Source organism: Triplophysa rosa, linkage group LG7, assembly GCF_024868665.1.
Source record: "Triplophysa rosa linkage group LG7, Trosa_1v2, whole genome shotgun sequence".
NCBI lineage: Eukaryota > Metazoa > Chordata > Actinopteri > Cypriniformes > Nemacheilidae > Triplophysa > Triplophysa rosa.
Window position 1 is genome coordinate 23,644,227 of NC_079896.1, and position 23,331 is coordinate 23,667,557.

Consider the following 23,331-nt stretch of genomic DNA (forward strand, 5'->3'; position numbering starts at 1 on the left):
CCCTTATAGCCAAATTGGTTTACATTGGGTAGATAAATGCTGTGCAAATGCGCTTAAACACATACAGTAAAAATGCAGACAGCGCGTATCGGGATTACCCGCCAAATCGAAGGCGGAAAAGAGAGCCGCTCTTTGCCGAGTCTGTCTCATCCACTTTCAGGAAGAGCAGAGGAGGATTTAGCATATCCTCGACTGTCAGTAAATCCTGGAATTATACAACTCCACGGCAACAAAAGTCCAGAGGTATTGTGGAAGTATTGTTTTGCAGGAGCTGGTAGAGTGAGTTGTCGGGTGGTTCAGATCGAAGGTTAAGAAGACTGTGTGCTACTTTGCAGAGTTTTCGCGTGCGAATCGTGTTGAGTGGAATTATGGGAAATCGGGTGGAAACCTCTGACGTGAGGAGTTTTTGCTGAGCGGTTTCTTCTGTTGTCTTAGCTCGAAGAGAGAACCCCTATAGAGAATGTTCTGCAGAAGTTGTTGCATTTGGACATTTTTATTTGTGTATTGGTATATTGATTCAAAACTAAAATGAATTAACAACCCAGATAGCAAAGATAATTGATTTAATGTTGTAAACACCATAAATAACATTGTGTCAAATTATTACTAAGTCTTTTCATTCAGAGTGTTCATAAGTGCTCTGATATTTCTTGTCTCCTTCGCTTTATGCACATCCAGCAAGGTTAGAACAAATATCACACCATATCATTCAAACAGGTCTTCTTTTCACACTCCTTTATGGTTTCTCTAAAGGCCTTAGCCGTGCCGCAAAGGAGTGCTGTCAATGGAACCTGAGCCCATTGATGAACTGACAGCCACAGCCAGAATATGATCCTAATCCTCTTGCCGGCATTCTTTAACCACTGCCATATATTCAAGCATCTGTCAAGTTGGAAAATCCCTATAACAGTGTGCAATCCTGATATACATCAAAGAGCTCCAGAGGACCTCAACAGCTTAACAACACACACACAAACTGTGCTGCTCATGTTTTCACTCTTATCTGCACAAACAAAGTGGTAAGTAGATCCGTCACAGACAGCAGAAATTTGAGATCATGTGTTAGTCATTTACATTCATTTTATTATAAATAATTAATTACATTGAGATCATTAGAAGTTCCATGTAAGGGGTCCCACACTGTATGTAGATAGAAATAGCTCATTCTAATGTAAAACACAATGCTTCATTATGTAATGTCTATATACACCTCTGAAGACATAAATGTATGGTATATTGCATTTATCACACATTGCACCCTTAAAATTAGACACTGAAATGTATTAATATTGAAATGCATCGGTAAGGCTGAAAGTTATTTATCATCTTTATAGTTTGTGTTTATTTTCTAAATGTTTGAACTGAATTTTCTGTAATATTTCCGCACATATTTTAGTTAGTACAAACCATATTTATGCTTGTTGCAAATAAACTCTAAGTAGTGTCCTATACTCTTGAAAAGGCTGGGTTGTTTCGAACCATGGCTGGGTAAAATACTGGCAAACCCAACAAGTAATGCATTTTAATGTGACTTACAGGTGCATTCGGTCCATACCTGCTTTTAAATCATTGTGTATTTCCTGGGATCAAACCCACAACCTTTGTGTTGCTAGCGCAATGTTCTACAAGCTACTGGAACCTTTGTTCATGCCAATATATTCATCATGGGATCCTCCTAAATTCCAGATGAATTTTGGCCAAAAAACACATTTGAGTGGACGCATGGCTTTTGATGTCCTTATAAAAGTCGACAAGTACGTATTCATGATCATATGGTTATGCATTCTGTAATTTGGTAAATTAGCTAATTGTTTATTCGCTGCTGTCTGTAACCCTATTATAACAGACCTGCAACCCATATTTTGGATCTTGACTCATCGTCACCACAAAGACAAACAATTATTTGTCATCATCTTTTCTTTCCTCACATTTCTGTCTGGAATGTTGAACCAAATCCATCTTTTTAAAAGCACTGGAGTGTAGGAATATAAAGTATGGCTTGTTAATGCAAGACGGAATATGATGTGTTTCCACTCCGTTCCTCTGTTCTTCCTCAATTTAATCCACTGGTATCCTGACCTGCAGTAATCTCCTTACAGCAGAATTCTGTCTCAGACCTGTCAAACCTCTGACAGGTGGGTGGTGACCGTCTCACTGAGAGTGATGTGGATGGTGGACCTGTTATCTGCCGTTTTGTTTAAAGCTCTTCAGTGGATCAGTTATGAAGAGGCGCATTTCGTAAAAACATTGCAAAAAGCCAGAGACGGGAGCATGTGCTGGAAACATTTCATTGTGCGTTGCAAACTTGTCACATTTTAATAGTGTTGCTTTTCAAAATGTAGAGATGCACCAACACAAAATGTCTCCACTGATACCACTAGCAGATTTTTCTTTTCATATTTCTAAGCTTTCTAAATGTTATGAATTCATATATTAATATTGAACATAAAACTGGTGATGTTTCTTAACATTTTCTATACAGAGCACAAATTCATTGCATTTTCTTTTGATTGACAGGATTTATCGGCTCTGATCATCCGACCAGCAGATAGCCGATAATGTGAAAAATTGCTTTTATCGACCAATACCAATTATTGGCCAGGTGCAGCTCTAAAATTAAACTTAAAAAAGTAACAGTTAGGTGTATATGTGTATGTATGTGTGTTAAGAATTATAATAATACTAATAAATACTCAAGATTGAAATACAAAAATATTTGTTTATCCCTGTTACACATTCAGTACACGATTTATTCCCTTTTATTTTAGCAGATAAATTATTCACATTTATTAAAACAATTCTGAGATATCCAACAGATTCTAACAACAAAACTCATGGCAGGATTCAAAGAGAATGGATCCAAGTTTTTCTGAATCTGCAGTCTTTTGCATTCATGTGCTTCACTTTCTATATAAACATCTCTTCAAATAGACAAACTGGAGGTTTGACCTTCTTAATGGGGCGGTGGACCTGAATGAGATTATTTACAGATTTAAATGAACTGGAGACACTCATGTGCTCTTTTTTTATGTTTCGAAGTGCAAAGCCAAGAGTGTTTAAAAGGGTCCAATACCCCTGCCATGCAGACCAATATTATTCTCTAATGTTTTTTCTTATAGCAACAATCACAACCCGTAGTCCAAACATCTCCAATCGGCCATGCTACAGTATAATAATGCTCCAGTTCATCCACGCCAATATGATCCCAAATACAAGGACGTTCACATACACAATGTTTTTCTGCCACAGCGATTGCACAAATCCGTGCATTTCCACAGGTCTGCGGTCAGTTTGGTAGCGTGTCCAAGCCGAGTGAGGCGGCATGCTGCTTCGCCCTCAGACGCAGATTCTCAATGCTTGTAGTTTTGCTGTTTAGGGCTGGCAAACCCCCGGAGGCCTGCAGCAGAGGACTGCTCCACATCTGCTGGGCTTGAGACAGGGACTGGTAGTACGACTGACAGGGGAGCGATCCCAGCGGAGAGGTCATGTTCAGGTAGGGTAAGGTGGAGGGCGTGGTCATGTCGAAGGCAGGATAGTGCATGAGATTGTTGGTGGCGGCCATGTGCTGGCGAAACTGTTCCTGCAGACGAAACAGGCTGAGAGGGGACGATGCGTAGGAATTGGTCTGAGCCGTTCCAACGCCACTGGATGACGGCAGAGCTGGAGAGCTGAGTGGCATGTCTGGGGAGAGAGGAAGAATTGTATGTTTTTGTATGGAATTTTTTTAAATGTACACTGTAAAAAAACTTAAATTTGTGGTCTTTTTCCATCATTTGATGGGTTTTGACCATATTCCATAAGTAGACTGTAAAAAAATCCTGTAAACAACAGACGCTTTCTGGCAGCTGGGGCACCAGAAATATACGGTAAAATAACCGTTTTTCTTATAAAAAACATGACAAGATTTCCCTGTTTTTTGTTGTAAATTTGCTGTCTTTTTGTGTAATTTGACTGTTTTCGAACAAATTTCAAAAGCATGTGAAAATCTGTAAAAACAGGTTTTTTTACATTTTACTGCAAATAACAGTAAAATTCTGTAAAATTACGTTGTTAGGCTGTACCCAAAAATTTAAATTATAGCATCATTTATTCACCCTCATGTCAATTAAAACCTTTTGAGTCTTGTGAAAGAACGGTAATGTTTAAGTATGTACCTGATTTGGGGCTAACTGGCTTGCAACTATTGGGTGAACTGTTGTCTGTCATCATGGGTGGCCCCTCCTCTTTCGTTTTCGTTTCATTGTGGAAGGACAGAGATTCATCCTCTCTGTCAGTCAAGTCCTCAGTCCCAGACTCCGCCCCTGACTGTTCCGGTGAAGTGACATTCACCTCTTCACTCAGTTCACAAGGAGGTGGACATGTGGGGGTACTCCCAACTGATGGGGAAGGCGGGGCTTGAGACTCAGCAGGCGGGGCTTCTCCTTTTCCTTCCTCCCCAACTTCCTTCAACCTCTGAAGCTGCTCTTTCTGCAGGCTACGTTGCTTCTTGCGGAACTTTGCACGACGGTTTTTAAACCATACCTGTGAAAAAGAACCCATTTGTGATACTTTCACGACACATATAATTGAGTAACAATTCACTAGAGACGTTTTAATAGTTTGGGCAATCCAGTACCTCAGAGATGACGTATTTTTGTAGGCTAACCCGGAAGTAAGCGCCGCGAAGGAAGATAGCAAAAAATAAACTCTGCGATTAACAAAGGTTTATGGTGTTTACACTTTTTGTCTATCAAGATAATCTTTACAAATTAACACAACATTTGTTACTTTTGATGCCGAAATACACTCGGCAGAAGTAAAAAGCTAACACGATGCTATACCCAGACTACACTTAAGGTCGCTCGATATCAACGTAACCACCACCAAGCCTCCGACAACTCTTTCAAACTTTATTAAAAATGTGTTCCCTGAATTACTCCAATCCGCATCTACGTTTTAAGAGATTTGTGCCCATGTTGCATTATTTGTGAGCTTTATATGCGCGACAACGTCTAACGTCCCCGCCAAAGGAAGTAGTCGCTTTGAGCAACTTGTTAGCAACCGCCGTTTTTAAGACACAAAAAGGCTTTAAAAAAATCACAAGCGGGTTATAATTGGTGTGTTTTATGTCAAAGAATAAAACGTGAAAATATTTAGAGGTTTTGTTTACCACAGACTTTATTTCAGGCGATTTACCAAAAACCCATTCAAAAAACCCTTTGACTTTGGGGCGATGGAATCGGAAGTCCTAAAATGCTAACTCGCTTCCGGGGACTGCATACAGAAAACGTCATCTCTGAGGTACTCAATTTCTGTTGTCTAACTGAGGTATAAACTTCTAGTTGTGACCTCACCTGGACACGAGCTTCAGGTAAGTTGGTGCACATGGCCAGTCGTTCACGCATAACCACATCTGGGTAGTGAGTTTTTTGGAAGGTTTTCTCCAGCGCTTCAAGCTGTTGGGCGGTGAAGGCAGTGCGGCTGCGGCGCTGTTTTCTGTGCTGAGAGCCATAGCGAGCCTCCAGGATGATGTCTACAAATGTGCACCCATTGAATATGACAAAACATTATTTTATAATTATCCACCCATACATTTTTGTCTTTATTTATTTATAATAATAAATGCTTAAAGCTCAATTTAAATTATTGTAAGGTTACCCTTTTATTTCCAATTTCTTAAATAACTGAAAAATAGAATCGATAGCCTTAACTAATTTACTAGCATTATTTGGTAGCTATTTAAGACGTGGACTAGCTTAATAGTTTACAAAGGGTCATTAAATGGATGGAAGCCTCACCTGCCAGTCTTTCCGCAAGCGTGAGCGCGTGCACTGAAGGCCTGTAGTCTGGTGCGTGCTGCGCGTGTTGTGCGGCCTGTTGATGCAGGTTGTACATTGCGCTCAGAGAGTTCATGGCGTGCAGAGAGTAGCCGTTAACCCCGTAGTGCTGCATGGCGTCCCACTGTTAAAGACATGCCCAAAATATTATTATTTAACCTCTCTTGCCACGTGGATTTCATATAAGCTTACATCAGATGTTTTATCAGCATCGCCATCACTTTGATGATGGTCATATAACCCATAGATTAAATTCACTGGATGGAACAAAATCCCATCTGAATAAACTATATAGAGGTGTTAATAAAACACGTATATATAATTTCTTTGTATTAATACCGAATCATTTAATTTCGAAATGTGTTTTACCAAGAAAGTAATATTTTATTTCTCAAAGGTTATCCTGACTTTTGGACAAAAACTAATCTAAACTATATATGGATTGCTTAAACTCGAGTGCACAAAAAAGCTGTTTTCGTAAACAACTTAATACATGCACAAATAACATTTCTGATTTGTCTTGTATTATTGTGCCAGTACATAATTTATTAAAATTCATTAACAACTGCAAATGTGCACATGTTTTATTTGTGCCAGTTAAATAGATTTTAATCATGCGCTAAAAACTAAGCAACTCTTTATCTTCTGTCATTTTAAACGAATAATAATAATTCATTATTATGTTTTTGTTTTTAATAATAAAAACAACAATAATAATAAAAAGCAGATTTGCGCATTTTCAAAAAATATATATAGACAAAACATATAGGCTACATTTCAAATACATAATTTAGCAGCTGTGACAGTACATGGGTTTGTTCAGGTCATCCATCAAATTAAATGTATACAGATATGAATAATTCGTTGTAGGAGAGCATGCTAAAGATTCATTTTTTTGCGCATGAACAAGATCTGGGCTCGAGGGCATATGTGCGTAAACTAATGTCCATCTGTCAGATGAAGAGAAACGACTCTATTATAAAGAAATGTCACGATAAACAACAATTTAGTCGTACTAATAATATTAATAAAAACATGATTGATATCAGACTAATCGGGTAATAACAATTGTATGTAGGCCTAAATGATTGTTTGTTATACAGCTGTTTTATAAGAAATTACATCTTGATTATAGACACAAGGCCAAAGACATATGTTAGACTGCTGTTTAATCAGTGATAATTGGCTACAGTGGTATTAATCTCTTTATTAGTCATTACTATTATTTGAAGCAAGAATAATTTTAAGTAGCCTGTGGGTTTAGGATTTAGTCTTCACTAAAGACCCCGGTGGCATTTGTGTCACTGACACTATAGTTCCCACGAAAATTCCCCAATGTAATCATATTCCAGCCGCATGGGAATACTTTAATTCGGCTGAACAAAAAGTGCTTTGCTAAACATGTACTTTGCCCTCCCAGCGTTAAGATCAATTGGCGCACTCCGATCCGGTCTTCCCGGTGGCGATTTTCTCTATGGCCCCGGGCTGGTGTTGGCGGAGATCTATGCATTCACATATGCATGCTGCTCCCAGTTGGGTCGCTTTTAATGTTGGTGCAAATAGCTTTCATTACCAGTTCGACATGGATTGTTTGTGTTCATGGCCGTATGTAATGAGAGACGCTTCCTCAGTTTCATAGCACTTGGTACGAAATAATAATTAGCTTTAATTTTGTGCAACTTTTTTGGTTAGACATTATTTTTAGGTATTGGACAAAGAGACAGAAAAGTGATTTTTTTTGCGTGTTGACACAGAGATAACAGCAACATGTTTGTATGGTTAATTTCTTAAAATGTATCTTTTTATCTATCTATTCATTTATATTTATTTATAATACATAATAACGTATGAAGAGTAATGACATTTCTTCACAATTAGCTAATTTGTCAAAGCTACACTTTAAAAGGTTTTGAAAATCTATGGTTTTAATTAAGTCCAAAAAAGCAATTATTATATAACTTGATCAAACTGATATCAGATGACATTATATTATATTATTATATAATATTACATAATATTTATAATATTATTAAAGCCAATACAATTTGTGGGCTACATTTTCACTTTATTATTTGTCTATGATTCAAAAATCTTTGTGAAAGCTAATAAAGTTATTAAACCATTTCTGAATTGTGATATTTAAGCCCCTAATTATCGAAACACATTATGGTTAAAAATAATGTCGTAAATATAATGAATTGCCCTGTTTTAAACGGTAACAGAGCAGGTAAAACAATGCATAATTTGAGATTAGTCATTTTCAGAGTTTTCAGTCCTAAATGAAAGCAATAGCCTATTAGTCTAAATTAAAATCCAGAAAGGGACAGAAATCTCATTGTAAAGCAACGGCACTTGAATGTATCTTTGAGACGTGATAACAATTACAACAGTTTATTTACTTATTATATATATTTTACCAGAATAAAAAAATAAAAAACTTCAAATTGAGGTTAATTTTTTCACAGGCTGATATGAATCAGTGCAGTTACTCACCTCTGTAAGAAGTTTGTTTCCTCCAAACAGTTACAACAGCAGTGCAAGTGATAATTTCTTCAGCCGAAGTGATTTTCCAGTCTTTGTTTTCGAATCCTGTTGACAAAAGTATCCGAGCCAGTTTAATGCTGCTGTGTTCTGAAGAATTGTTATAGTGCCCAAAGAATATCACAGCCTTCCCCGTGCAGGACAGCCATGAGCTCCCGCCCATCGAGCCAATGAGAAAGACTTTTAGATCACAACTGAATCTCAGAGGCTAATTCTACTGTCAATCAGACCTTAAATTCACCAGCGCAGTTTTCAGTGGTCCAACCTTCGTAATGTTGTGTTTCTAAAGGGAAAAAGTCTCCAGTTTTCAGAAATATGGTTGACGAAATCCTTTAAGAAATAAAGAAAAAAGAAAGAAAAAGAATAGCGTTGACATTCTAAAACAAATAGAAAGTATACTCTCTTAAAAAATACACTGTGTTTAGATTTTTTTTAGAAATTAGCCGTTAGAAGTTAGGCTTAAAATGGCTGCATAGAAACTAAATGTCGTATTTTATTTACTTCTTTGAGGATAAAATAAGTAAAGCAGTGGGGAGAAAAATAGTTCAATGTATTATTTGCGTTGCACCCCTGACAAGTTTTTTTAAAGAGGGACCAAAGCAAAGAAGGTGGAGAGAGAAAGAGATCTCTAAGAGATGGAGGAATCTCTCCCGGCCTGGAGGATTTAGAGAGACAAGACGCCATCTCAGCCTTTTAAAAAGTCTTAAAATGACGGATGGTAAGAGGATTAAAACAATAATGCCCTTCTCTTTTTCAAGTTTTTTTAAAGATTTCTTCTCCCAAAGAAAAACCGTCAAGGCTGGATTTAAGAAGTGGACTTTTAATGTAAATCTTGCATAGGCTATTTCGCTGAAATGCTGGGGAAAATTTTCAGGCTTGAAATGTAAAATAGTCAAATTTTTTGCTCCTTTTGTTAAACTTAGTCAAGAATTTTAAGCTCTCTTAACAGCTATCTTAACAGTGGCACATTCGTTTATTTTTTTTAAATATATATTTTTAAGTAGTACATTTTACCTGTAAAATAGAATTTAACAAGTACAATACAGTTTTTTTCACTAGGCCTATATATCAATTTATTTAAAAAAATGTTGTTTAATGAAGGCAATGAAACTGGTAAAAGGTAATCTGTAAAACATTTAATTCTTCCGAACCATGAAAAAGCTATATTCCTCGTTTTGTACATCTGTGTAAAAAAGAAAAAAATCCGATTAATTTTTGAACCGATGGAAATAAGAAGTTAAATAGGAGGTAAATCTGGTCAGTGGTTCCTTGAGGACAGTTTTTAAAGCAATTAAAGCGAGAAGGAATTCCTCTCAGTGTCTGCAGAGTCTGATGCGATCATGTGTCCAGGATTCATGTAGATTTACTCACTTTTCCCGCCAGAATTAGTTCATTACCAAATTTTCGTCTGAAACTTGTCAATTGTAATATGCAAATGACGTCACTAAACGGTCCGTACACTTTATGCTACCTAATCAGAATTAAGATATTAGTAAATCTGTTGTGGGAGGTTGCCACAGTGTTGCTAAGGTGTCAGATATGGTTAAAGTTAAAGACAGAAGTATATTAAAATACTTAACAAAATAAAGTTGATGCTCATTTCCTCTGTTCCATAGGCCTACCTAATTACATATAGACATATTCCAACATGTACAAAGGATGGGGAATGACTTTTTAAAACGTGGCTGTTGCTAAAAATATGAAATTTGTCTATTTGGCTCTTAAACTAGCTTTGATCAAGTACCACTGCTTCAGAATGCTTCACACCGACCATCATTTCCAACCGCTTTCACTTTTCTGGCCATTATTTACACACACATCTATATGCACAAATTTAGTTTCCATAGACATAGCTCTCATGTCATCAATCTCAGTATTTTACTCTGAACGGGCTCCATCACAGAAAGCCTCTTTAGATGATTTAACGTCTTTCCTCTTGGAGATGATGCTCTTGCATGCCAAATCTTCAGAACAAAACTTTATCCTCCCTGCTTTAAATCTCAAGCAGCCAAAATGTGCAAGCTTACTCAATGAGGTGTAAAACCAACTTGATACCAATGAGCCAAATGAAATATGGTAAGTTTTACTTAGCCTACTTGAATTTCATGTTTACGATATGAGCGCATCCAATTTTTTGGTCTGAATATGATCAAGTCCTCCTCTGAGAGAACTCTTGCAAAATTATCTCTTACTGTATTATGAATCTAAACAACCTACTTTGCCATTCATAGAAGGTTAAACCACTCTTTTCTGGTCAAGGGTATTCCAGTATGTGCTGATGTTAATAATTTTGATGAATGGTTTTCAGTTGAATGTTGCCTGGGGACTTTTGTGTCAGGAATAACAAAACAAAATGCCAGAAGCAATTCTTCGAAGCAATTATTTTTCAACTTCTGCTGAATGTGATGCAAAGAGGCCAAAATAACACTCTTCTTCCTCAATAATACTAAACAGGACACATATTTTTCTTCATAACATATACATATGCACAACGGGGAGTTACAATGTTGTTGGTCAGCACTTGGGCTTGAAGGGCTTGTTTGCTTTTTTGGGATGGTTAACATACAGCATGGAGTTACTGCTGAGGCAAGGATTTCATCTGTGAAAAAGGCCTGAATGCTTCTGCCTGTCGGAGAAAGACTTGTTGGAAGTATTTTTTTATTGCATCATCTAACATCAAATGCAACACTGAGCATTAAATTGCATGCACTCCTCCTACAGTCAACCTGGAATCAAAATCTTCTCTGTTTACTCATGTTTCTCGAATTAATGTCAATGATTAAATGAAAAATATTTTGTCTTAATTTTTGTTTTTGTTACTAAAATACGATAACTCGCTTCTCTCTCTAAAACAACTTTTCTGTCTTAATGATGTCAATGTTCAGCATGATTTCATTACAAGGTGGCTAATTCGTATGAATTCGTATGATGTGAATAAAATAGTTACGAATGAAATCAGGCTGAAATAAATGTACGATTAGTAAAAAGAAACGCAAATTGGAATCCCCACCCCTAACCATTACTGGTGTGAAAGCAAATACTAAACGCACAAATTCGTATTAATAAGCCACCTCATAAAATAGTTTTGAATTGTAGTGAGATTGTGTCTGTCCTTCATTTTATTTTATATTACGTAAAATGAGTTGTGAAAAATGCTTCATGTTGAAGTTTTATTGTAAATATGGTTTCATCAGACACACGTGCTTCCGGTCTGTGTTTGTTGATCAGTCTGGCTAGTGGCTGATAATATAACTATTTATAGTGTATTTAATTTATATTCATATTAATTTGTATAAACATTTTATAATAATTGTATAATAATTGTATTAAATAAACAATTTTATTGCATATCAATTTAGGTAAATTAACAATTTGTTGAATGTGTTGTGTAACTTTGTCACATTGAATGGTTCATCTAATGGTAACCCAAAATGATACTGGCTAGACATACTTTTAGCTTGCTAGCTAATGTAATTTACTTGTTATTTCTCTTTCTTGTTATCAGAAATAATCTACAGGGACTCTATTCTTTGCAGATGTGTACCGGAAGTCAGGGGCAGACTGGGAAGCAAAAACGGCCCTGTAGTTTTTGTCACACATCGGCCATTCAAGATTTTTTATCGACGGGGGGGGTGGTTTGCTGAGTCTGATTGCGTCAGCCCTCCACTATTTTTGTCGATGGGGGGGGGGGGGTGCTGTGACGTATCATTGCGTTAGATGAAGACGTGTCCGTCTTGCTAAAGCCTTCAAGACGGTACAAGAGCGTACAAGACGGCACACTACATTAGCGGCCCACCGGAAAAAGTTCCGATACTCCAGATGGCCGGACCGCCCCTGGTCGCAGCCGTTCTGGACTTTAACAGAATGTCCTACTGGTCAGACCGCCCCTGCCGGAAGTTAAGTTTGGGCCACAGAAGTGTACGTGTGCACTAACATTTGTTTATGTTGATGCTTTCGTCTATACACAAATAAACATGCAGATTTTTTCCTGAAAACGATGTGTGTAAGGTACCTCAAAACTCTATATTGTTACGCCCCACACCCTTTAAAATGTGTGTCTTTGGACACCAGAGCTCTCTTCAATTGGTTTGGCCAACTTCCCATCCTGAGAACATTGACATATTGAAACTGGCAGTTGAGTTTCTTCCCTCTAGCCTGTGGCCGGACACAACAACACCTTTTGTGTTGGTCTAATCCTGGGGCTCCACAGTCTTCGCATCTCTGGGGGATAATAGCACCGTCAAACCAGTACTTTAGAGGCAAAATCTTCCCTAATCCCAGCTTTACCTAAACAAAAGGAGGGAAAAAACAAGAGGTTGGGGGGAAATTGAGCAGAAACAGGGCAGGACCCGGAGCACAGATCCATACAAATCATTTTTCTGGAGAGGCTAAACATTTCTGACAGGTCCACAAATGACACAAAGTACCAAAAGAGTCAGAGAAGGTTCTAGACACCAGATATTTGAGTAGTTAAATGACAAAGAAACGAAAGTTTCAAAGAATTCGAGTTTAAGGATGATCAAGAAATATGTTAATGTTCACCTTTAGAAAGCATCTTAACATACTTAACCTGTTTTTGTATTTACATCCAGTGTGTTACACAGATGTGTAGCTATAAAAATGATTTGACAAATGATTTCTGTGCTAGATTATTAGTGGGTCATGATGACGAAAAAAGAAAATACAACAAGACAGCATTAAATACATTTATGAGTTTGGTGCCGTGTCGAAAACAACTGCTCCGTGATGTATCTGATGCATTTGAGGACTAAAAGAAGGTCTAAGTTAAGGCTTTTGAGTTCTGCACCTGTTTCATTTCAGTAACAGATTTCTCTGACCGGTATAAATCTTAAATACGATTTCCTTCTAAATCTCACCCTCAGTGGCCACTTTATGTATGTTGCAATGAAGGCTTTCATTTTCTTCCTCACACTGAACATTCCACGAGAGAGCCGTTGTGGTCCTGATTCTTTCTTTCAGAAGGATATTGAGGTAAAGAATGAGTTGATGGAGTCGGACTCACGCCATGCAATGACTCCCTGGAGTCTAAACACAACCACATATACGCCAAGGCCTCGAGCAAACGGCTTTTACTGACCTCTCTATTTTCTGTAAGTATCTCAACAAGTCTGATAAGGCCTCACATACTCAACATCACTTATATTTTTAAAGTACACATGGTCACCGTCCTTCCAAAACCTTGTACTGTATATCCAAATTTGCTGTTTTTCAGGAAATGGAAAAAAACACTGTACTTTTTAAATGCTTAAATACTATGTTGTCAAAGTTGACAAACACTTCTTAATACTTTTTGTTGGTTATAATAATGATTTATGGCAAAAAAAGAATAATCATGAAATATGGAGTCTTAACACTCCACACGGTTCAGAGAGAAGAAAAGATGGAGGGAAGAAAAAGAGGAACTTAAAGGAATATTTCACCTAAAAACGTTTTCACACCTGGGATGTTCAGAGGGTTTGTTCTGGAATCTAAAGAGTTTAGACATATACGAACACAGGAATTGCTTTAGATCCACACCAAAAAATTGGTCTGAGATTACCTGAATGAGGTGGTCTCTGCCCGCTTGAAAAACGAGTGGTTCGCTTGTGACCCATGGGTTAACCTAGAGCAAAAAAAAGTGAAATGTCTGATTGAAAACACATCTCAGCTTGCAAAATCCCACAACATGAATAGGTAACCACTTTAACCGCATGTGGAATGTATGTTCACTTCAAAGTGTTGCCATGTAAAAGTGAACCGAACCAAGAAGAAAATCCAATTTTGCAATAGTTTATTCAGGACAAAGCCAATATAGTCACAGATCTAAAAACCTATTGTAAATGTACCAGATGATGTTGAGCTCCAAAAACATCAGAAGTCATCCATATGTCCAATATTCCCATAATGATTTTTAAAAGAGATTTGCTGTTTTAGCCCAATGAATCATTTCACTTTGAGAAGTATACATTTATTCAAACAGAAAGTTTACTTGCTGGCTTTGATAAGATACTACAATACGCTGCGTGTGAGAGTGTGTGCGACTACACACAGGAGTCCAGGCTGTCAAACATTCGACCGAGTGTGTCTCCTTCACAGATGCAAACAAGGATTGAACCTCCAGCTTGCCTCTCACTGAAAGAGCTCTCACTGAGTTCAACTAACCATGTAACGAGTGAGAGCAACCTGTTAGACGTGACCGACATAGAACGCACACACACACACAGACTCTTGCCTAAACACAGATAATCCCTGTTGCTCACTGTAGCAGCAGGGTGCTAGTGAACAGAACAGTGATGGATGTGTTTGTCCACTTATCTTCCCCTAATGATCCATTGATTCGCTACACAGTTCAGCATTTGACCAATGCCGCGGTGCTAACATTGTTTTTGCTAATGAATGAAACCCAGCTGAGGTCAGTGTAAATGACTTCCACATGTGGTACTTTCAAGGCCTGTTATTTTTCATCTATCAAAATGTTTCAAAATCATTTTTGATGGAAGCAGTCGGTCAGACAAACACAGCGTGAATGTAGACCATTTCACAGAATATATACAGCATTCCTCGTTCACAAAAAAGTCAACCTTTTTTGTTCAATTACAGCTGGTCATGACTTTTTGTGGATGATGTCTGATTGGAAATAAGAGAGGGGAAATTCTGCCAAAAACGACAGATAGAAAAGGTGCACCTAGAACAGTAAATTTGTCAATTTATATACATTTTTTCTCATCTGAAAAAGCCAGAGCTTTTAAAATATGCCCGGGAATAATTTGTTTCCACTGTGCTGCAAGATCCTGCCGGGATTTGCAGAAACATTCGCCCGTGACAGATCTACATAATCATTTTAACTTTCTCCCTATTCCTTCCCATGATTCTCCTGCTGTCACTTAAAACTGATTTGGGTTCCTTAATCTGGCGGTATTTCTTACACTTTAAAAATCTCTGATATTATAAAGAGATTATTTCATTTATAATTGATTGAGTGCATTTCTTGGAGTGCCACTTCAAAGTTGCTGAATTGAAGATGCATTTAATAGCCAGAGCATGCGGAAAATAAAATGCAGAGAGGAGAGAGAGAGAGAGAGAGAGAGAGAGAGAAACTAGGCAGACTGTGTGGATTTGGAATAATTATGATATAATACAGCAATACATATTCAACTGCACCAATTTGATCAAGTGATAGGTAGGGAAATAAAAACAAAATCCAAAAAAAAACAACTTTGAAAATTGAATAAAAACATAGAATAAGGGTTAAGGTCTCTCTTGCTTTCTCTCTCTCTCCATCCAGACCCGTTCAGAGCCGAGCTCAGCCCCGTCAGGTCACTCTGGGTCTTCATTAACCCACTGTAGAGAGAAAACCGGAGACCGGGACACATTTCCAGAATGGGATTGTCATTATGCTGATCATTTCTGAGGGAAATGAGTTTTGACAGTGAGTCGGATGCCCCCCGCTACCCCCGTCGCAGCGGGGCCGTGGCCAAATGGGATCATAATCTTCTTAGTGCCCATCCTTATTAAACACCTCCCTAAATGACATGAAAGGCTCCAGCAGTTAAAAAAAACACTATTATACCCCCAAAATAGAATTCTGGGGCCCTTTACTGTACAGTGTGTGCATTTACTGTTAGTTTGGTGACAAGTGTGTCTAAGACTTCTCAGGAATTATGTATATTAGAACCCCTCCAAACCCCACCCCATCTCTTCTGATATAAACACCAGGCAAAAGGGTAAAACAAGTTCTAACTGCCATGAATAATGACATGTTAATGCTAAAAAAGCTATTATTAGTGTTGCTTGATGAATTCGCGCATTAAATGATGACAGATGATGAACTCGGTTTTCTAATGTGGAGTCATTCATTTACAGGACTGCTTAGCCTTGGTCTCATTAATAAAGCCATTCATGGTGATCTTTTCTCTTTTAGTTAAGTCTCAGCGGGAAGCTCTGAAGCCAAGGAGAACTTGGTGGTGATAGTTCATTGAAACGGAACCAAACCTGAGACCTGCAAGAAGAGTAAAAGAAACAAAAATCACTACAGTTGGATTTATTAACTGTTATACGGAGGAAAACACAGTATTTGGAATGGGCCTTTTTACTGTCTTTCGTGCATATAAAAATAGTACATGATTTGTTATTTATTAAAAAGACACCTAAAGGCTAATTTACAGTATATTAATTAGTACAATCTTAGTTTTACATTTGTGTACATTCTGCTTTTGTGCCAGTGACGTTGGATAATTCCATGCAAATGTCAATCTTAAGATAAAAAAAATTTGGGGTAAAGAGATTTTACCAAAGGTTTTCACAATACTGATAGGTCAGATAAATAACCATGTAAAGTCTCAACGTTTTTTAAGCAACTTGTCACATCCATAACGGTCCATATTCCACATAAAAAAATTATTTTGTTCTACGAAGAGCCATTCGTTGGGTATGATTGCTTCTGGTTTGTACATTTTACTTCACAGAAATCCTGTGTTTTTTGTCACATCCATAAACCCCTATTTTTTTTAAACAAAATAACTCTTGCTTAGACTGATATTTTTCTAACGTCTGGACTCAACAGGGGTTCAATCAAATATAAACATGGCTTAAGATATTGGTAATAAATACATACTCTGAATATTTGAATTTCAAGTTTTGACTAAAAATGTCACATCCATAATGCTGGAATTGCCTGGCTAGGTTTAGGGGCGGGGTTAAGTATTTTACCAAGTGGCTTTTTTCTCAAAATTGTGCGCTTTTGAACTGTTTACGTTTTAAAATGTGTATACGGTTTCAGATTTGCATGAATTAGCCACCTTGTAAACTACTAAACTCTGATCAGAGGCCAGTCGTCTCTGTCTATTTCTTTGACTGTAAACATGATGTTATTGAATATTGCTGATCCAAATAAAGTTATAGTCAGTGTTCTTGGTTTGAACTTTGGTTTTCTCTTCCTGTCTCTCAATAACCCTACAAGAGCTGTCAGAGCGGCTGCTTAAAATTCCTTATATACTTCTAGTCAGTCCTAAGCTAGTATGAGGACTGTATTATCAGGGTGCTACGAGAATGTCACACCCTCACTAAAAATACCGACCGTTTTCCTTCACTTTGACCTGCTTTGGCATCATGTACTGCAGAGACACGCTCTCTTTCTCAAACACACAACTTGAAGAATTTTAACATCTCCACTTCAATGTTCACTCATGAAGACCTCTGCTCCAAAGCTCAGTGCTCAATGTTTAGACCAACCACAGCATGTTTTACAGACGCCCTACAAGACTAAAATTACTTGTAAAGGATAAAGTACACATGGGTCTTTGTAAGGAGGGCAGAGCCGTACGCATGTTTGTTTTCAGCATACTGGCGTGAATCTCATGCAGAAGGTCACAATGTCGCTTTAGGAGGTTGTGAGATAATAGTTCTGTCAATTCTTTGCCCTCACAGGAATCTCTGGATCTGTAATCTCTCACACCTTCTCTCCATAAAACCGCCTGAGATTTTCACACCGGTCTGTCAGAGTTAATATTTACCCTGACCTCGGGTACAAAGTGAGAGACTCGTGCACTTTCTCTGTATCTCTCAGCACTATCCACACGTGCCTCAAACAGTTCTCCGTTCACCAGTGCATTTTTTTGCTCTTCTGTTTACAAATATTACATTAGATTTTACATAAAGAAATATTTTTGGACACCAAAATGGTCTTTGAAGTATTGCTTCATTCCTGTTTCTGACTGAAAATGTGTAGTATTGCATATTGTATGTTTCAGGATCAATGACAAAACACTCCATTGTGTTTCAAATGTATCAAAAAGGGGCATCACTTTTAAATTTGGGAATGGTTGTCCCATACTGGCCACCTCAAACGGCTTTCTCGTGCAGCAGAGAGTACGCTTCCCCGAATGACAGTCAGTTCCAGAGCTGTCATGTAGACAGAATATTCTAACGCAATGCAGAATGGTTCCAACATTTCCAACTTAACTTTAGGTTCATGCATTTAAAAAATGACTGTGGCGGTATTTTTGAATCAAAAGAAAACCACCAACTACTGTTTGTCCAAATGGAAAAGTTTTAAGCCAGTATTAGCCCAACAGACATGCATGGATATATCCAAAATATAGAAGACCACCCATAAATTGCAATCTGTAAAATTATTGGTTAAAATAAAAAAGTCATTATTCAAATACATAAAATACAAATCATCGTTAAAACTGTTACTTTACTTTCCTCAGTTCGCAATGGTAAGCTTATAGATGGTTTCATAGGATGCACGCACTGGTCCGAAGTTAACTTCCGGTTTGTGTTTGGTTATAATATAACAACCTTATATTTAAATTCTATTAATATTAAGTTATTGTAATATTTTATTATATATTAATTGTATTAAACTGCATTAAAACTGATTCTCTAGGTCTACCGGAAGTTAAATTTGGGCCACATCACGTTTGTTCATGTTGTTGCAGCTGAAACCGTCTATAATGATTATATATATTTTGAGCAGTCGTGTTAAATTTTGTGGGAAATGTCAGTTTGGTGTCAATGGACTTCAACCCACATAAAGGTAAGCACATGCCAGCGTTATAGAGGCAAAAGTTATCTATATCATTTTCAATGCATCCTGCACAAATCTAAATCTCACTTAATATAAAGGATGGGCCAATATGCAAATGGAGCTGCAGGATGCATGTCTGCTTTCCTAACTCAAGCTGTTTATAGAAAAAATGTGAAAGCTTGATAAATAGCCCATGCTGTAGGGGGCGCTGCATGGGACGGGGTGGAGGGATTTAGCCCAGCCTATTGAACGCTTAATTCCCCAGAGTATGATTGCCAGGGCGACGCTGTCTTGTGGGGACAGAGATACTCGGCGCAGAACTCCGCCCCCTTCTTTTCAGAGCCTGCGAGGAGCTTTGGGGTAGCGTTAAAAATGAAGATTAGGTTTCCTCCTAAGAGTAAAGCTCCTTAAGGAGTATCGGAGTGCCTCTCAGTGTCCTGGTCACTAACAGGGAGAAGAAGGGTTGGGGGGGCTGCCAGACTTCATTTATATACACACTCTCAAACACACACACACCAGTACGCCCAATGCAAAGGCAACTAGGGTCACCTCGTACATTTACGTTTGAAAAGCTAGCTGTGATGTGATTATTGAGTCACCCCTTCATATGGGGACGGCAGGATATTTTAACACAGGCCACTTCATAGCACTGATGTATAATGTGCTTGTGCTCTGCTGTGATGTAGGTTTTGCTTATTTAATCCTAATTACTATGTGATTGAAGATGCCACAGCAACTGAATCAAAAGTTGTCGTGCTGAGATGTGCAAACAGCGTGAAACTGAATGAAAGGTGTCGAGTGTCTGATTGTGTCAGTGACCTTCATAAGAGCGTATGTTAATCTTAGATTATAGGTTACCATACGGTTATAATTATAACCATAACTTTTTGGCACTGCTCAACATTCAGAAAATAAAAAAATTAAATTAAGATAAACGCTCATTCTGAAATGCAGGGATTCCCAGGTGAACTGTAATACACTTAAATGTACTTAAAGTGCTCCATTTTCACATACTAATTTTGTACTTAATATGCAAAAAATAGTTATAGTTTTAGTACTTCTTAAAATAAACTTAAGAAGATCTAAGTGCACTCAACTGTGCTATCTTGAGAAACACGGAATAGAAGTACAATATATTAGTATGTTAAGTACAAAATTAATGTGTGACAATAGAGCACTACATTATGGAAGTGTACTTAAAAAAGTTTATTTTGTCAGACAACTAAAACACACCACTGAAATATTTGTGCATCTATGCAGATGATACTTAAAAACAAAATTAAAACAAATAAATGACTTAAAAATGACCTAAAAAATGAGAGCGAATTATTGTATTTAATGTCACACCCTAAGTGTTTACAGTAAATGGTCCTAAAAAACATTGTGAAACCTCAATTTTTTTTAGCTTCGTATGAACGGTAAGACTTTTATTAAACATAGGAATTCTAACCTTCATAATGCATTGACATTAATACGCCGTGTTAACTCATTAGCTGTTTGTCTGGTATCAACATTCCATCATTTTCTTTAAAACCAAGAGAGAAATGAAGCTGAAAAAATTCCTCACACATTCCTTCAGCTGATTGAAAAATACTGATGATGGTGCTGAATGAAAATGTGGGGCAAATCAAATCACTTATTCAGCTTTGTAGCAGGGGCTGGATAAGCTTTATCTGCCCCATTCAAAATCACACCGGTTCTCAGGAGACTGGATAACTGCTCACATTTCAGGACTGTCGGGGCCTGCCAATGGACATAATGGCTTCTAATTCCACATTAATGCAGTCTAAATGAAGTGTCAAAGGAGATTGATTTGTGCAAGTCGCTGTCTGAGCAGATGCCCTCCGGGCAGCAATGCCTCAGGGTCCAGACCATCAACTGCCTGACCAGCATCACTGAGGGAATGTGTGTATCACACAGCTGAGTGTAGCGCACATCATGAATAAGGGGCTGTAGGAAATCACAGCTATAGTTTGTTAACAAGGGCACAGGTTTGGTTTGGACAGGAGGCTGTAGTTAATGAAATATTATTTGATAATATGCAGTACACAGTGCTGATTTTGGAAAAGAAACAAGACAATATATATATATATATATTGTTAAAGAGACTTTTAAAAAAAGTATTTGTTGTCATAAATGTTTTTTTAAACTTATAGGCTAGAATAACCTACACAATCTTATGAAGGATATTTAAACTCCTCTATTATAAATGGAACCTAAATTTGATCGTGAAATTGTACAAACATGTATAAGGTACCAATGATCCATTTAATCATGTGTGCTATACTGCATTACTTCTTTTTTTTCAAACTTTCAAAACTATTTATACTTTCAGTATACTTTGTATGTACTTCTCAGAAATAGACTTGAGTTGTTTAGCCTACTCAAAATTTGCTACTGTTACACAAAGTAAAAGTATGTTTTATATATTTTTTATTTACATATATAAACTAAAAATATACACTAAAATTTGGGCCAATTTAGTCTTAAGTACAGCAGCAATCAAATAGTACACTTACAAGTAATTACTATACTTTCTACAACTTAAAACATAGTGAATTTTGCGTAACTGAAATTGAAGTATACTAAGTTTTGTAAGATGATCAAGTTCTGATTTTATAATGTTATGTAATAGTATACTTTCTACATGAAGTATACTAAAATATACTTTTTTGCTTAAGTATAGCCTATACTGAACTTGAAGTATATATATACAGTATATATATATATATTAAGTTTTGGTTTTATATTAAGTTTTGGTTATACATTTGGTACATGTTAAAATCCTATTGTATCAGTTTAACATTGAAATGAAAGATCTAAAACAATTTGCTCATATTTTTTGACATTAATTTTGTATACCAACAAATATCTGGTGATATTTTATCTACTGAACCAGAAAGGTTTGCTGCAGTATGAATGATGTTCCCCTCACTAAAAAGCCTATTATTATCTATTTTATTATCTCACTTTGTTTCGCCAATAATTCTCTGCCTGCAGATATTCATTAGACATCTGAATTTACAGTTAAAATTTCTTAATAAACAGAGTAAACTGACCTCTCACCCATTGCATACTTATTCCCTTCATATTGCAAACTAACCTTATTAGGATGATAATATTATATTGGGTCAGTCTCCTCTTCGGCCTGTTGGGGATGTTGGAAAAGTGGGTGTGGGCTGTGCATGTACTGCAGTGATGTTGCACTGGTTGCAGTTTGATTAAGCGTAAAGCAGGGATTTAGCAACACGCAGGTAGGTTAATGAAACTCCACAGGGCAGAAGCTTCTGGTTTACACCCTGCTGGAAAACTGCAGGTGACAGAATATGGTTCATCTCTGGATAAATCCCTGGATCCTTCCCAGCCTCCCCCTCACCTCAGTCTACCTGCTGGGACACACCCATCCCCTGCATCCTATGCCAAACAACATTGTGTGCCCTGTTTACATCAAACCTCTCACTACAGTGCGATATCTATGAACACAAGTCCAAAATTACAAATATATATAATAAACAAGAATGACTACTTTTTCCCATTTTTTGAGTACTGCTAACCTTGCCAAGACAAATGATTGATTGCTGGAGCATTGCGATGAGGTTTATATGGAGTACTGTAGATTGCTGTGCATTGTTATGCATATAAGCCATTTTGTGGTGGTGGAGGGCTCATAAAAAACAATGCATAAAGTCTCTCATATACTGTATCATCTTTAAGATCATATATTCTATATGATATGCATATGATCGTATATGGATTCCTCCTCCAAAGTCATTTCGTCATTTTACCAAGTTTATCATCCACAAAAGCATAAAATCACATAAACTCATCTCTCTCCACAACAAACTCCATCATTCAAAAACAGAAAGATATGCATCTACGTGTTCATACTATGGATCAAGGTTACCAAAAAAAACCTGTAAATGCACAATTGCGCCATTGTTGGCCCTGTGAAACCTCAGATGTCCAAATTCAGGAAATGGAAAAATACTGTACTTTTTAAATCATTAAATACTGTGCTATCAAAATTGACAAGCACTTTTTGAATACTTTAGTTGGTTAGATTTTTGATTACTAATAATAATGATTTAAACAAAATAAAAACAATGAAATATGGAGATACAAGGTTTCAGAAGGATAGCAGGCTAACGTAAAAAATAAGTGTAAGCAATTTATGTTTGTCACAATCAAATATTAATATATAATATAAAATATAAAAATATAATTAAAATGATTCTCATAACAAAACTAAAAAAATTACACTGAAAAAAGTTTTGATTATAAAAATACAGGCTCATGATGGTTTAGAGGTCATTATTTTTATATGATGTCCCTTCATCACCTCCATGAAAGCATTCGGCAGTTCTGTCCAACATAAAATAGTGCTACACAGGACATGTGAATTTTGTAGGTTAGTCTAAATGTACCTGCTGCTCATTTTCACCT

The 23,331-nt window shown here is 37.0% G+C and overlaps 1 protein-coding gene across 1 annotated transcript; it reads right to left on the reverse strand.

Annotated features, from left to right (window-relative positions):
* Nucleotides 1-2,798: 2,798 nt before the first annotated feature.
* dmbx1b (diencephalon/mesencephalon homeobox 1b) lies at nt 2,799-8,434 on the reverse strand. The gene is made up of 5 exons (XM_057338555.1): nt 8,310-8,434; nt 5,778-5,940; nt 5,334-5,512; nt 4,155-4,521; nt 2,799-3,681 (listed from the first exon to the last, which is right to left on the reverse strand). Exons 2-5 carry the CDS (start codon nt 5,929-5,931, stop codon nt 3,287-3,289), a joined length of 1,095 nt encoding a protein of 364 aa, XP_057194538.1. The 5' UTR covers nt 5,932-5,940; nt 8,310-8,434; the 3' UTR covers nt 2,799-3,286.
* Between the last annotated feature and the right edge of the window lie 14,897 nt (nt 8,435-23,331).